General features: G+C 41.4%; 1 protein-coding gene across 2 annotated transcripts in view; it reads right to left on the reverse strand.

Moving 5' to 3' along the window:
- SNX9 (sorting nexin 9) overlaps positions 1-14,490 on the reverse strand; it is a 67,996-nt gene that overhangs the window by 24,563 nt on the left and 28,943 nt on the right. The window contains exons 5-6 of one of the 2 annotated variants that reach the window (XM_088161683.1): positions 1,614-1,797; positions 686-836 (exon numbers count right to left, since the gene is read on the reverse strand). In XM_088161683.1, coding sequence (XP_088017809.1) covers positions 686-836; positions 1,614-1,797 — 335 coding nt within the window. Of the gene's footprint in view, positions 1-685; positions 840-1,613; positions 1,798-14,490 lie in introns of both variants that reach the window. The other variant, XM_088161682.1, reaches the window with a different exon arrangement.

Raw genomic sequence — 14,490 nt, forward strand, 5'->3', positions numbered from 1 at the left:
TGAAGAAAATTAACTAGTCATGCAGAGACACTTGATTTTAGATATCCAAGGAACCATTATTCTACAATTCTTTTCCACTCTGCTTTCATCTGCTTAGAGATTACCACGCACTGGTTCTCAGAGTAAGAGCAGTTTTAGAATAAACAAACATTAAGCTGCAACATGAGATAATGCTAGTATAACCCTGACAAAGCTTGACACTACTGTAAGACTTTTATCTATAAAATCAAACTTTCTGTGGCTCAAGAATCAACCTTCATGATGCACAAACACAGTAGAACAGAACTTCTTCCCACCAGAAACTCAAATTGCTCAAGAACTCTGAGGCAGCATCTCTGATCAGTTTGTACAATTATGAGCAAGTCATACACCACCTTTGACTTTCATTAAGAATAAACTGTCAAAGACAGTTAAATTTTAAAAAGTTGAAGTTCAGGCATTGTTAAAGTGTCATCTGCCTGTATGACACCTCCAAAAATTGTACAGCTTTGTCATGTATTTTCAAGCTTTCAGGTATCTGTGTCCTCTGCTTGCTTACGGAGTATGCTGAACTACAAATCTACCTTCTCTTCTGCCCCAAAACTGTAATGTTTACATTGCTTATTTCAAGGATGTTGAATTTACACATCTTGACAAATTCCAATTCTCTTCAATATATACACATTCCCCCTGCATTTTCCATTACTTGTTAAGTGGTAACTTCATAGCAGCTGCCCGAGAATTTCCACGCTGGATCCCCCCAGCCTCTGATGCCTCAGTCTCCTTGTAACCAAGGTAAGATGGTGAAGCTGATTTTGGGTCATCCCAGTCATCATCCCAATCATCGTCATCAGCAGCTGCTGAAGTACAAGGAATAGGGGATAGGGAAAGGAGAAAGTTACATAATTTCTCTTCAAAAGCAGAAACAGCTTTTCAGCACTCACATACAAATAATCAACCAGGTAAATATATTAAAATCTCTTTCAGCCTTCTATTTTACAATTCCTCCTCAACTGCCACTATCTCTATCAAATACAACCTGCAAAGCAGTGCACTAGAAATCCACTGAGGGAGAAGGAAAAGAAAGAAAATAAAAAATAAAGAAGAGATGATAGTGTGTTAAGATGAACTCAGTTGTGTTCCATATTCACAGACTCCAAGTTAGCATTCCCCAGTTATGGGTTCTTCCCTTAATTTAAGCTGTTACTACAAAAAGGTAGAGAAGCCTTCTGAAAGGCTAGTCACTTCTTGGAATTAAGGATTTAAGAGACTATTCCTTCGAAGGCCTGAGAGCACAAATTCAAGGGAGTTTAAAAGTTCCAGTTATGCAAGCTGAACAACATGCCTGAGAATAGATCATGTATGCACAAGGCTTTGGTTTGTCAGATTTCCATAAAAGTTTGACGTATCTGTTACTGTGGATCAATTTTTAAAAAAATTATTTCATTTTTAAAGCCCTTATTATTTTAGTGTCCAGACTACCCACATGACAATGTGCTATTAGGAAACTGGTTTGTTTTTGTTTTTTAAATAAACCATTGTCTGCAGTTATGAAAGATAAAATAATCCTTATCTCTACCCTCTACTGTCCACCTACTCTAATTCATTTTTTTAAAAGAGCATTTTTAGCACACCTGGTCCTTGATATGCCTGTGGATGTCCAAACGCTGCTGCTGCCTCCCAGTTATTTGAAGCACTGTTTCTCTGTCCAGCTGCACTTTCAGGTTTCGTTGCCCAGCTGTCAACAGCATTTCCATTATCCCAGTTCCCAGACTTCCCAACGTTCCAGCTGGACCAAGGATCATTAGTGATGCTTGCCTACATTGTTTAAAGACAAAAGTAAAGAAGAATTGCTGAAGAAATGAGCAACAACCACGTACTTTCTTCTTGAAGTCTTTCATCTCCTACTGGTAGGCCGAGTTTGCATTCAGCACTTCACTTGTTTGATTTAGAAGCAGCTGCCAAATCTTGTATTTCCAGCTACACAACTCTTGCATGCAGCAAGCACTTGGAAGATCAGCTTTCCAGCAATGTGACACCAATACATACTAATAAGAGTGATTCTCCTCAGGGCAATTAAATTATTTGTTGCAACAGTGTTAGGAAGCAGTCTCACCATGGTAATTATTTTACACTGACACCTTAGTAAGTATGGTACTTGTGAACTATTAATTACCTAAAGCCATGGGCTAATTAACACATTTAAAACCGGAACTCAGAAGTCAAGAATTAGGTTTTTATAAATACTTATTTTATCAACTGAGATTAGTAGCTTTACTAAAAGCAAATAATAAAGTACCCACCCACACCATCACTACAGGTGTGGTAGTTAGGGAGTTAAAGCCTAACCTGCAGAGCTTCCCTGTCAGAGCTTAACTCTTTCACAGTGAAGATGCAGGAAGAAAACAGACATCTGCCAGGGAACAGTCTGGTATCTCCCTGTAGACCTGCTCTCTCAGCACAAGCTTGTGGTGAAGGCATTCACACACCCCCTTCTGCTAATGCTGTTGTGGAGGTGGAAACCTCAGTGAAGCAGTGCAGAGCAGACATGTCTCTAACTGCTGCATTTGGCAAGTTCATCTTGGCTTAATAGCTTAGCATCCTGCTCAGCTCCTTGATTTTAACAGTACACTTTGAAAAACCATTGACTAGTAAAGTGTAGTATACTCCAGAATTTAGTGCAGAGACTTGCTGGCAGAAAGAAAAAACTGCACACGTATTGAAACCCACACACCCGAAGTGTAGGAGGAAGAAAGAGAAGAGGAAGGAAAGCAAATAAAACTGAGAAGGCTTGTCTTGTACAGCAGAGGGAGAAACTGAGTTTTGTAAAAAGATGTCTCAAATCCTACTGATGCTAGTGCATTATCTGTATCATGAAGAAGCATATAAAAGAAGTCTCTTATATAAATTAACTACTATTAGACCACAACATTTACATATATCTTAGAACATTTGCCAATACAGGAAATTTAACAAAAGTCCCACTAAAACCTAAATTATTATCTACAAAAATGTTGTATAAGTGTCTTACACAAAAAAAAAGTACAGCTACTCCACATTCCAATTTTCTCTACTAAATGTTCTCTCCTCTCATTTTAACTTTGATACTCTACTTAGGAATAAGAACTCTCCCTTCAGTTTTTCCTCAAATAAAGTCATCTGACAGTCAGATTTCACAGATAAATCATAAAGACTCAAAAATTATTCTATCACAAAACACCTTTATATATTTAGGTTCACAATTCCTTCCAGGATCTGGAAATTAAGACCAAGCCCCCAGGGTGGGGAGAAAAATCACCATTCAGAAGACTCACAAGTGTCAGTGGGTCTCTAGGAATTGAAAGAGACAGATTATGTGGAAAGCTTCCATAGTGATAGCTTGGGGATTTTTTTTTTTTTGAGGATGAAACTGATGCAAGAACACTACTCCACAGAACAGCAATATTCTTGGATAGCTGATATCCAGTGCTACTTTGAGCAAATTACAAAGAAGTTGCTGGTAGCTTACACCAGTCTGCTCTCTTCCTATATTCACCTGTATGAGTTTATGTAAAGAGAAATAACCAACACATGGCATTAGTCACAGTTCATTCTTTACTAAACGAAAACACACAGGGCTGGGGCCCAACCACATGGAAAAGCAGGCTTGTTTCTAACATAACTTGGAGCACCTAAAAAAGACAAGTTTGCATAATATTAATATACCTATACTTCTGCAATATACGTTTTGCTGATCACTAGCAAATGAAAGCCCAGAAGTGGCATGATCACCAAAAGACTGAGTAAATTTTTCCTCTTGCCTGTAGTAGTTCATGTGAAATCTGGTATATGAGTAAATGGTAAAGAAACCTGAAAATCTGCTGCTGCAAAAAAAGAGGAAGGCAATAATATTGACAGCACTAAAGAATGACTGTCAAGAGCAATCATCACACTCACAGACAAATGCTGATATACACAGATGCTGTACAGCAAAGGGAAATTTACTTAAATTGTGCTCCCAGATGTCTTATCTCCATATACCTATATGGAAGCATTCTTCAAATCAGAAAAATTTACTTCTGAGGTATCTAAGAAAGCTGTGGGGTAAGCTCTTTCCTCTAGGTGTATCACTTATAAGCTATAAAAGGAGTGGAATATGCTTCTCGTCCCTCCATTCCTTTCAGCCAAAGGGTACCCATTTCTTTCTGAAGCACTGGAGAAGAGATGGCTCAGCAATTTATAGATAACAGCTTTCAAAGAGCACTTACAGGACTCTCTTCAACTTTCTTGAAATGTTTTCCTATGTGCACACATACTGTGGACACTCCTAAGTGGCCCTCAACAATCAGTAAAAATGGAGAAGGGTTCAGGAATCAGGCCTGCCATCCTCAAGGTCCTAGAGCATCATAGAGGACCAACTAAAGACATACCAATAATTAAAAGGGTAATCTCAACTCCACTGAGCAGTTCTCAGCAGCTGACAATCTCCATACAAGAAGCTATTTATGTGGCCTAGCTCTGCTTGAATAAATCCCAATTAAACCACCAAGGATTCTGCAGGTGATTAAAAGCCATGTTCTTACAGCTTTAGTTTTCCACAACTGAAAGTGATAATCCTCTGATCTCTCCTTAGTTATTACAGGAAAGGTGAAGAGCCCTTGAAAGAAGCTGATATTTAGCCAATATAATTGATTCAGCATACATAATATCCAAGTATTCAAGTCTTCTCAAATGTACACAAAATGAAATGCCACACCACACAACTAAGAAATTGATCAGCCTTCAAATGAAGCATTGCATCTCCTTGCTCCCCAAGGTAACACCAAACAGGTACACTGAGATTAAATTCAAGGATAAACTCCTAAATGGCAGCTGATTCTCCCTTTTCTAGACTAGCAGGGACTTGATCACTCCTACTGTCCCAGGAGAAAAAACAAAAGGGCTATGCCAGGAACCGACAACAGAGGGAACCATTACAGAATGTTGTAAGAGGATTCCACTAAGGGCAGATTCAAACTCACTACAGAAACAGATCGTTACTGGTGGGGCCTTGGGGATGGGAAGAGAAGCCTAACATGTTTTTAAATATCTAATAATAGTTGAATGAGAAAAAAATTCCACCACAACAGAAAAGTCCTCAGCTTGGAAGTGGAATGTCAGTATCTTTACCAAATGAATCATGAATTAAATAGGAGAAGTGACATATTTGCTGTTTTCTAGGGAATTCAAAGCTATAGACAGCAAAGCTAAGATAAAGCAGAGGTGTTTCCCTGCCCTCGCTAAAAATGTTTATTTGATCTCCTGGCCAACTAACTTATTTCTGGCAGACTCCTTCCTTATATTAATGCATGCCTCGGATGGACCAATAGATCCATTCTACTGCTGAAGGACAAAAGCCAAAACAAATACAATGTTCAGAAGGTACAACTAATTTATGTACCCAGAAAGACCTAGGTTAACTGTGCCATCAAAAATAATGACCTCCAACTGTAAGAAATACACCTTGAAATCTACTCAGAGACAGAAGCCATGCTGAAGCAGTGAGTAGCAACAGTAAGCCTGATCAGATCAAGGGAAGTTCACGACAACCAAAGCTGCAATGAGAAGTGTTATGGTCTTGAAGAGGGGTTTAAAAGAAACAGATAGCACAGAGCAATGGCAGAAAACACCAGAAAAGTCAAGGTGACTCAGCTGAATAGTTCACAGGAATGAACATACCTCTCCATTTTCTAGCTGCCTTAGTTACCTGCATGGAAACAAAGCCTTAAGCATATTCAGACATTACACTAAACTTAAGTTCTTTGGATAACAGTCTCTGATACATACCTTTAAAGAAACCTCAAATATCTAAGCAAGTATATAGACAGACAGCTTAAAAATCAAGTGGTTTTCTCCAGGAAGAAAGATGAAGGGCTGAAAGCCTACTCTGAGCAATCACAGAACTGCATTCACTGTGCCATTTAAGATAGACCAAGTGTGCACATTAGCAGGTAAGTGAAGCAGCTGCCATACCCACGATATTTTATGGCTACACTTTCTTCTTGGTAGATCATTACCTTAGCATTGAGATCCAGGGCATTTCTTCCACTTCTGAAGGAAGGCCCTCTTTTCTATTGTACAACATAAACATCCTTAAAGAAATCCTCTAGGAAAAGCAAAAGTGGAGATGGGCTAGATTTTAAAGAATAACCCATCTTATGGACTTCAATACTAGAATGTTCCTGCAGATAAATACTTGAAAGTGACACGACCTCCAGAAGGAGCTGGCAAGGAAGCTGTAGCAATGCTGTTCTGGGAACCCATTTGTCCCTCAGCCACTCCTGCCTTCCCACTTCCTTCCAGAGGAAACCATCGTCCAACACCTCCACTACCAACCCTACTGCCCCATTCATAACTTTGTGAAGGAGCTGGGCTTTGCCTGCTCACAAACAACACGAAGCTCAGACACACTCACTGGACACTCCTTGTTTTCAATAGGAAATAAATCTAAACCACCAGTGGACAAACTGAGATACTACCATGAAGAGCAGAGGCATTAGTTTTTTGTTATTTTCCTGTTTCAAATCCCATTTCCTTACCTGTAAGGTCATTCATAACCAAACTGTACTAGGGGCTGCATTGCTGAGCACAGTGCAGGCACAGGACTTCCATTTATCATCTCCTGATTCAGCTCAAAAAAATCCATCTTTGAAATATGGAATGGTGTTTTAGAAAGATACATAATTTAGACTTGAGTAAAGAATACTCAACGATAAGATGAAAGGAGAGAAAACACATCTATTGTCACCCTGACTGCTTCAAGGAATTTTTTTTAAATTAAAGTTTGCTTAGTTTCACCTTTCAGACACTAAAAATCCTATATAATTTATTCAATTAAGCTCTCTCAGGCTTCTGCTTTTGTTACTCACACCTGCTCATGTAAATGGCAATCAAGTCACTTCTTTATATCCTTGTCTTCTCCTAAGCTGATTTCAATTCTTAATAGTTTCTTATTGAAACACAGATGAAGTATTTCAGACAGTTTTAAGTAGGAATCACAGCAATGCCAGAAAGAGAAGAAAGACTCCCTGTTCCTCTTTGATGTTGTCTAGTGTCATCTAGACAACTCAGGATCAGGCTACAAAAATTAAACAAGGTTTTACCCTTCCATTTTGGGAAAAGCACTCTATTCTTGCTTGGAAACAGAGGAGAGGAGTTTTCCCTAGTTGTCTTTTTTTCTTTTTTTTTTTCTTTTTTAGGAATTGAAGAGTATTACTGGCTATTTTCAGTTTATCACTTTCAGTTACAAATGCCCATGATCCCACTTTAAAAGAGGTGCTCAGTGAATAAAAAAAAACAAAACAAAAACCCCTCAAAAAACCTACCCACAACAACAACAAAAACATCAGGAAGGAAACTACATGTTGCAGTAAGTCCCTTGCTGTGGTGCAGAGAACCCTGCAACACATGCATGCCACATGGCATTGTAAGTGTGCAAGTCAGCAGAAATGCTCACAGGAGGGTTTACAATACTGTCACCATTAGCAAGTTAAAACATTCTTTATATTGTCAGTGCTGAGCTAGCCCAGAAGGTTACCTCAATTAAATAAGAAGTCAAATGAAAACAAAGATAGTGCAGAGTCCTGGGGAAGAACAACCCCAGGCACCAGCACAGGCTGGGGCTGACCTGCTGGGAAGCAGCTCTGCAGAGAAGGAGCTGGGGGTCCTGGTGGACAACAAGCTGTCCATGAGCCAGCAGAGTGTCCTGGTGGCCAAGAAGGCCAGTGGCATCCTGGGGTGCTTTAGGAAGAGCACTGCCAGCAGATTGAGGGAGGTGATCTTGTTCCTCTGCTCAGCCCTGGTGAGGCCTCATCTGGAGAGATGTGTCCAGTTCTGGGCTCCTCAGCACAAGAGAGACATGGAGCCCTTGGAGCAGATTCAAAGGAGACCCGATTAAGGGACTGGAGCATCTCTCTTATGAGGAAAGGCTGAGGGAGCTGGGCCTGTTCAGCCTTGAGAAGAGAAAACTGTGGGGACCTCATCAATGTCTATGAGTATCTGAAGGGAGGGTGACAAGAGTTTGGATCAGGCTCTGCTCAGTGGTGCCAAGCAATAGAACAAGGAGAAACAGACAGAAACTGAAGCACAGGAAATTCCACCTGAGCCTCAGGAAGAACTTCTTTACTGCATGAGTGACTGTGCACTGGAACAGGTTGCCCAGAGAGGTTGTGCAGTCTCCCTCACTGGAGATAGCCAACAACACAATCCTGTGCTATGTGCTCTAGGATGACTGTGCTTGAGTAGGGAGGTCAGACCAGATGACCCACTGTGGTCCCTTCCAACCTGACCCATTCTGCAATCCTGTGAATCAGACAAGAAAAAAAGCATACCAACACTAAATTGTGGATAATTATTTCAATAGTCAGATTTTGCCTGAGGGTATGGGTGCAGATGAAGGCGAGGACTGATCACAGTATTACACCAGTTTAACAACTTCCTGCCTAAACCTTTGCATTCCACTGGGTCATCCACAAAAAAGCTCAAGACAACCTTGGAATTGGAATTGGTAAAAATCACTGTCATGTGTTGGATGGTTATTTTTTAATATGTGAATATGATTCATTTCAAAGCAAGCAAGCCACTGTTTCCAGCACTGTAGAGAAGCCATTGCCTTATACTTTGCTTAAACAAGAGTTGATCACAAATTCCTGTTACCAGTCTGAATGCAATATTGTGACTGAGATGGTAGAGGGGAAAGAGTTGCTTTCAAATCACATACAGCAAGAGAGGATTTTGAAGTGTCATTATCTGTAACAGGAACTAGAAGTTAAAATTGTAACTCCCATGGGGAACCTACCTGCATATTTTATATGACAATTTAGCATACTGGTTTAACAAGACAAACTGGATCCAGTCAAGTACAAGTGACTTACACTTCCTGTGATTATACTTCTGCTTTATTATACATACAGAATCATCCAAGAACGGAAATGCTGCTACAGGAATTTAATAACATGCATGTCAGAATTTCCACGTAAGTAGAATACTGCACTCTTACTAAAAGTACTATATTTATTTTCTTCAATCTTGCTGCTCACAGCAACTCAGGGAGGGGGAGTGGGAGTTATGATATGCAAATTCAACAATGACAATGTGCCTTTCCAGCACGTCAGAAGCCTGAAAGATATGAAGTAAAATTTTAGGAATAGCTTCCTTAGCGTTCTCCTTATGCATGTTCAACAGCTTATGTTTACATACCAGGTGACTTGACTTGCCTCAGCTCCTGGACATCAAACTAAGCGTTTTCACTGACTACTTATTCATCCTGTCTATACATATGTCCCACAGCTTTCAGAAGGGAAAGGGTTTTTCACACGTAAGCGTCCATTCAATTTACTTTTCTTCTGCAAGAGAAACTATCCCAAGGGATTTAACTTTTACCACTGGATAAAACAATACAAACATGAGAGGTATCTGTTAAATGCTTCCTGTAGCTACACATGGGGCCTTGGTGCTCTGCCCACAACGTAACTGAAGACACAAAACATGTGGATTCTCTAGGGTCAACAGGAATCAATGGAAAAATCTGTAATTCACAAAAATGCAAACTCTCAGGATACTTATTTTATCCTAAACTAAGAAGATCTGTACAGTCATCTTCAAGAGAACTAGCCTTGGTAGTGACTAGAGAATCAGTATCAAGAAAAGGGAACAAACTCCTCTACAAATGCAACTTACAAAAATAGTTCTTGTACCAAACTGTGTCTTAAATATAGGGAAGCCACATCTACAGCTCTTTCGTCAATGTAGTTGTGATCCACTTCCACCCTGAAACAGACAGTACTCCAATTTATTTGCATTTATAAATTTCTAATACTAGCTTTCTGTTCTGCAGAGAGGGAAATAAAAAAAAAAAGAAAAAACCGAGCTCTAGAAGGAAGGGAGGAGAAATCATACAAACTAAAATATACAGTATACTAAAATTTATAGCATTTCTATCTTATGCTCAAGGCTGCAGGTAACACAGGCTGTAAACAGCTGGACTACATTATGGCTAGTTGTACATAGTCTGCTTACGGACCACTAACGAAATTACTGTACAAAGAGTGTTTCTTTAACTTCTCAATAAGAACTAGCTTATAGCCAATATAGTTGTAACAAAATCTAAATAATTCAGATAAACACTACCATTAAAAGGGAGTTGATGCTTGTTCACAACTTTTAAAGAGTTTTAGGTTAGACAAATGAAAAAACACCACAAGCTGTGGTTCAGAATAGGGGAAGAGAGATCATTTCTGTTAAAACAGCAGCCTCTGAACCTGAAACACAAGCAAAATAAATGCGAATACATCTGTGACTAGAAAACCACTAGTCTTGACCACCACAAAAACCCCAAACCAAACCAGCTGGAGGAGACAACTCAGAATGAATTTTCCATTAATTATTGTATTTCCACACATACTTTAATTATGAAGGCTTCAAATGCCACCAAGATAATAACCTCTTGGTTAACTGCAATAAGAAGCACTATCTAAAAGTGTGGAACAGAATATCCTCTATTGCTACAGCCCCTGGAAGAAACTCAGCATCAAAGAAATACTATAAGAGAAAAACACATGATGCATTTTACATCAAAAATTACAATCTTTTTGTTCATTGCATTTATTAGGTTCACTTGGTTTAACCTAACAAAATTTATACTCATTTCAGTGCCATTATTGCCAGTATTATTCTAATACCAACAGAGTCTACAGGTAACTTACCTTAAGATAGATATAGATAGATGCAATTCTAACAAATAGAAATAGCAAAAGTGCTGATATACTTACTCACTGGCTGTTCCAAATGACAGCCTAAAATTAGCACCTTGCATTGCTGCTCAGAGGAACAATGGACTGACAGAGAAGAAAGATTACTCATTCCCTCTGCTCTTTCTATATCCAAGGGCTACCAGGTCAAAACCGGGTGGGACTCATACAAAACCCAAGCCAAGCCTCCATCCTTGGCAACTAAGGCTTCCTTAAATTGTATTTTCTCAAATAACTTTTTTAAAGCTTTTTAGTCATTGAGACACAAATGTTATGGGCAGATGCAACATTAAATTCTCTTATCTGCTTATTTTCTTCTGAGTGTGTAAATAGTCACCTTGAGCCAAAATTTTCTCTCATTTTGTGTTTAATTAGCTTCACTGCTTCCTCTGATTCCTTCAATGTCCCCAGCATCTTCTCAGCCTTTAAAAGAGCAGCTGCAAACTTTACCAAGACAGCCATTGCTGGGACACTGCTGATGCAAGGAATGAGCTGAAGAGAGTGAACTGCCAAGGGTAAGGTGGAATTCTTCTCTTCTCCTTAGGAAGCATCTCTGTGCCCCTTTTCTACTGTGGCATACCCAGGTAGAGTACAATATCAAAGTGTTGCTGTGGTTACTGAGTTTTTCTCACTGAAGAAAAGGAAGGAAAAGAAACTGCTCTTAATTATTGCTTTCTAATTACTTTTCAGGAGACTATTTACTGAACAACAACAAAAACCTTCTTAGGAAAATAGACAGGGAGCAGAACAGTGTTTGAGTCAATGATGTTTACTTAACACCAAAAAGCTTCCAGAGTAGGAAACCAAAAGTCTCTTGTTTGACTGGAAAGCAAAAAGGGACGGGAGAAGAAGAGGAGTTGTTTGAATGGGCATTTTCTTCCTGAGTAATGGCTACGCATGATGGGGCTCTGCTTTCCTGAAGATGGCTGAACACCTGACTGCCCATGGGAAGCAGTGAATGAATTCCTTAGTTTGCTTTGCTTGCATGTGAAGCTTTTGCTTTACTGTGTTGGTTTGAAAGTAAAACCAGTGCGAGACTCCAAGTCAGTAATACAATTTAATAGGAGAAAAGAGAAAAAAAAATAAAATACATGCAATAATATAAAAGAAACAACCACCAACACAGTCAGAAACACAACCTGACACCCTGTCAGTCAGGGTGTTGGTAGCAGTCCGTGTAAATGGTGGCTGCAGTCCTCCTGGATGACAGATGTGGTTCTGTTGAAGCAGTGCTCCTGTAGAAGGTGCAGTTTTCCTCCGAAGATCCAGCAATGATGTGGAAAAAGGTCCGACTTTCCTCTGGGATCCAGTAGAAAGGTCTGTCCTCGGGTCCCAAACCCCAGTTTTTTATCTAGGTAGGAAAGGCTTGGCTCCTGCCCCTGGTTGGGGCATCTCCCAATGGGGTGATGTAATCTTATCAGTCACACAATAGGACTTAATGGCCCATTAACAGAATATATCTTCTGGAGGAAGGATGGGTTGTGAATAGATAACGATGATCATCCCCCCATCTTATCAGATGGCACATCAGCAGAGGATATCTCCCACAGAGATAAGGATCACCACCCCTCCCACATTTTAACAGATGGTGATAGAATACACATTTTTGCATTGTACCCCAGGACATAATCCACCCCTTATTCTATTACCATCTACATCACACCCAAACCAATACCCTCTTACAGATATATAATACAAAATGAAACCTTACATACAGTTCTCACTAAAAATTAGGTCTCTTTGCGGTACACAACGGGTTTCCCCATCTTTCTGCATTACCCACCAGGTGCAACCAGGTCCTTGAGCAAAAACAATCCCACGGATTGGTTTGCCTTTGCCTGTGGTGGGATTAATCCAAACAGTCTTTCCTAAAATACCTTTCATGTGTACCACTGGGACCTTGTCCCCATCCACTGTGTGCAGGGGTTCAGAGTGGGCAGGACCGGCTCGATTGATGGACCCTCGGGTGTTAACCATCCAGGTGGCTTTGGCCAAGTTCATTTCCCAATTTCTGAAGGTTCCACCACCAAGTGCTTTCAAAGTAGTCTTAAGGAGTCCATTACACCGTTCAACTTTCCCGGCAGCTGGCGCATGGTAAGGAATATGATATATCCATTCAATACCATGTTCTCTGGCCCAGGTGTTGATAAGGCCGTTCTTGAAATGGGTTCCGTTGTCTGATTCAATTCTCTCAGGGGTACCATGCCTCCAAAGGACTTGTTTTTCTAGGCCCAAGATGGTGTTCCGGGCAGTGGCATGAGGCACAGGGTAGGTCTCTAACCATCCTGTAGTTGCTTCCACCATGGTCAGTACGTAGCGTTTGCCCTGGCGGGTTTGGGGAAGGGTGATGTAGTCAATTTGCCAGGCTTCCCCATACCTGTACTTCGACCATCGTCCACCATACCACAGAGGCTTCACCCGCTTGGCTTGTTTGATTGCGGCACAGGTCTCGCAGTCGTGGATGACCTGTGAGATGCTGTCCATGGTAAGGTCCACCCCTCGGTCACGGGCCCATCGGTACGTCGCATCTCTCCCCTGATGACCAGAGGCATCATGGGCCCAACGAGCTAGGAATGATTCTCCCTTGTGCTGCCAGTCTAGATCCACCTGTGATACTTTCACTTTGGCAGCTCGGTCCACCTGCTCGTTGTTGTGATGTTCTTCATTAGCCCGGCTTTTGGGTACGTGTGCATCCACATGTCGAACCTTTATGGTCAGTTTCTCTATTCGGGCAGCAATGTCCTGCCAAATCTCAGCTGCCCAGATGGGTTTCCCTCTGCGTTGCCAGTTGGCCTTTTCCCAGCGATCCAGCCAACCCCACAGAGCATTAGCTACCATCCATGAGTCAGTGTAGAGATAGAGCCTTGGCCACTTCTCTCGTTCAGCAATATCCAAAGCCAACTGGATGGCTTTTAGCTCTGCGACCTGACTCGATCCACCTTGTCCCTCGGTAGCTTGTGCAACTTGTCGTGTGGGGCTCCATACTGCAGCTTTCCATTTCCGGTTAGTGCCTACAATTCGGCAGGAACCATCAGTGAAGAGGGCATATCGTCTTTCAGTCTCTGGTAGCTCATTATATGGTGGGGCTTCCTCAGCACGTGCCACTTGCTCCTCTTCTTCTTCAGAAGACAATCCAAAAGTCTCACCTTCAGGCCAGTTTGTAATTATTTCCAGAATCCCAGGGCGATTTGGATTCCCAATACGGGCGCGCTGAGTGATGAGGGCAATCCACTTGCTCCATGTGGTGTCAGTGGCGTGATGTGTGGAAGGCACCTTTCCCTTGAACATCCAGCCCAGCACTGGTAGTCGGGGTGCCAGGAGGAGTTGTGTTTCTGTGCCAATCACCTCTGAGGCAGCTTGAACTCCTTCATAGGCGGCCAAGATCTCCTTCTCTGTGGGAGTGTAGTTGGCCTCCGACCCTCTGTAGCTTCTGCTGCAGAATCCCAGTGGTCGACCCCGAGTCTCACCAGGCACCTTCTGCCACAGGCTCCAAGACAAACCATGGTTCCCGGCTGCAGAGTAGAGCACGTTCTTCACATCTGGTCCCGTCCTGACTGGGCCAAGGGCTACTGCATGAGCAATCTCTTGCTTGATCTGGGCAAAGGCTTGCTGCTGCTCAGGGCCCCAGTGGAAATCGTTCTTCTTGCGGGTAACCAGGTAGAGAGGGCTCACAATCTGACTGTACTCAGGAATGTGCATTCTCCAAAAGCCTATGGCACCTAGGAAGGCTTGTGTTTCCTTCTTG

This window comes from Sturnus vulgaris, chromosome 3 (assembly GCF_052056855.1).
Source record: "Sturnus vulgaris isolate bStuVul1 chromosome 3, bStuVul1.hap1, whole genome shotgun sequence".
Classification (NCBI taxonomy): domain Eukaryota; kingdom Metazoa; phylum Chordata; class Aves; order Passeriformes; family Sturnidae; genus Sturnus; species Sturnus vulgaris.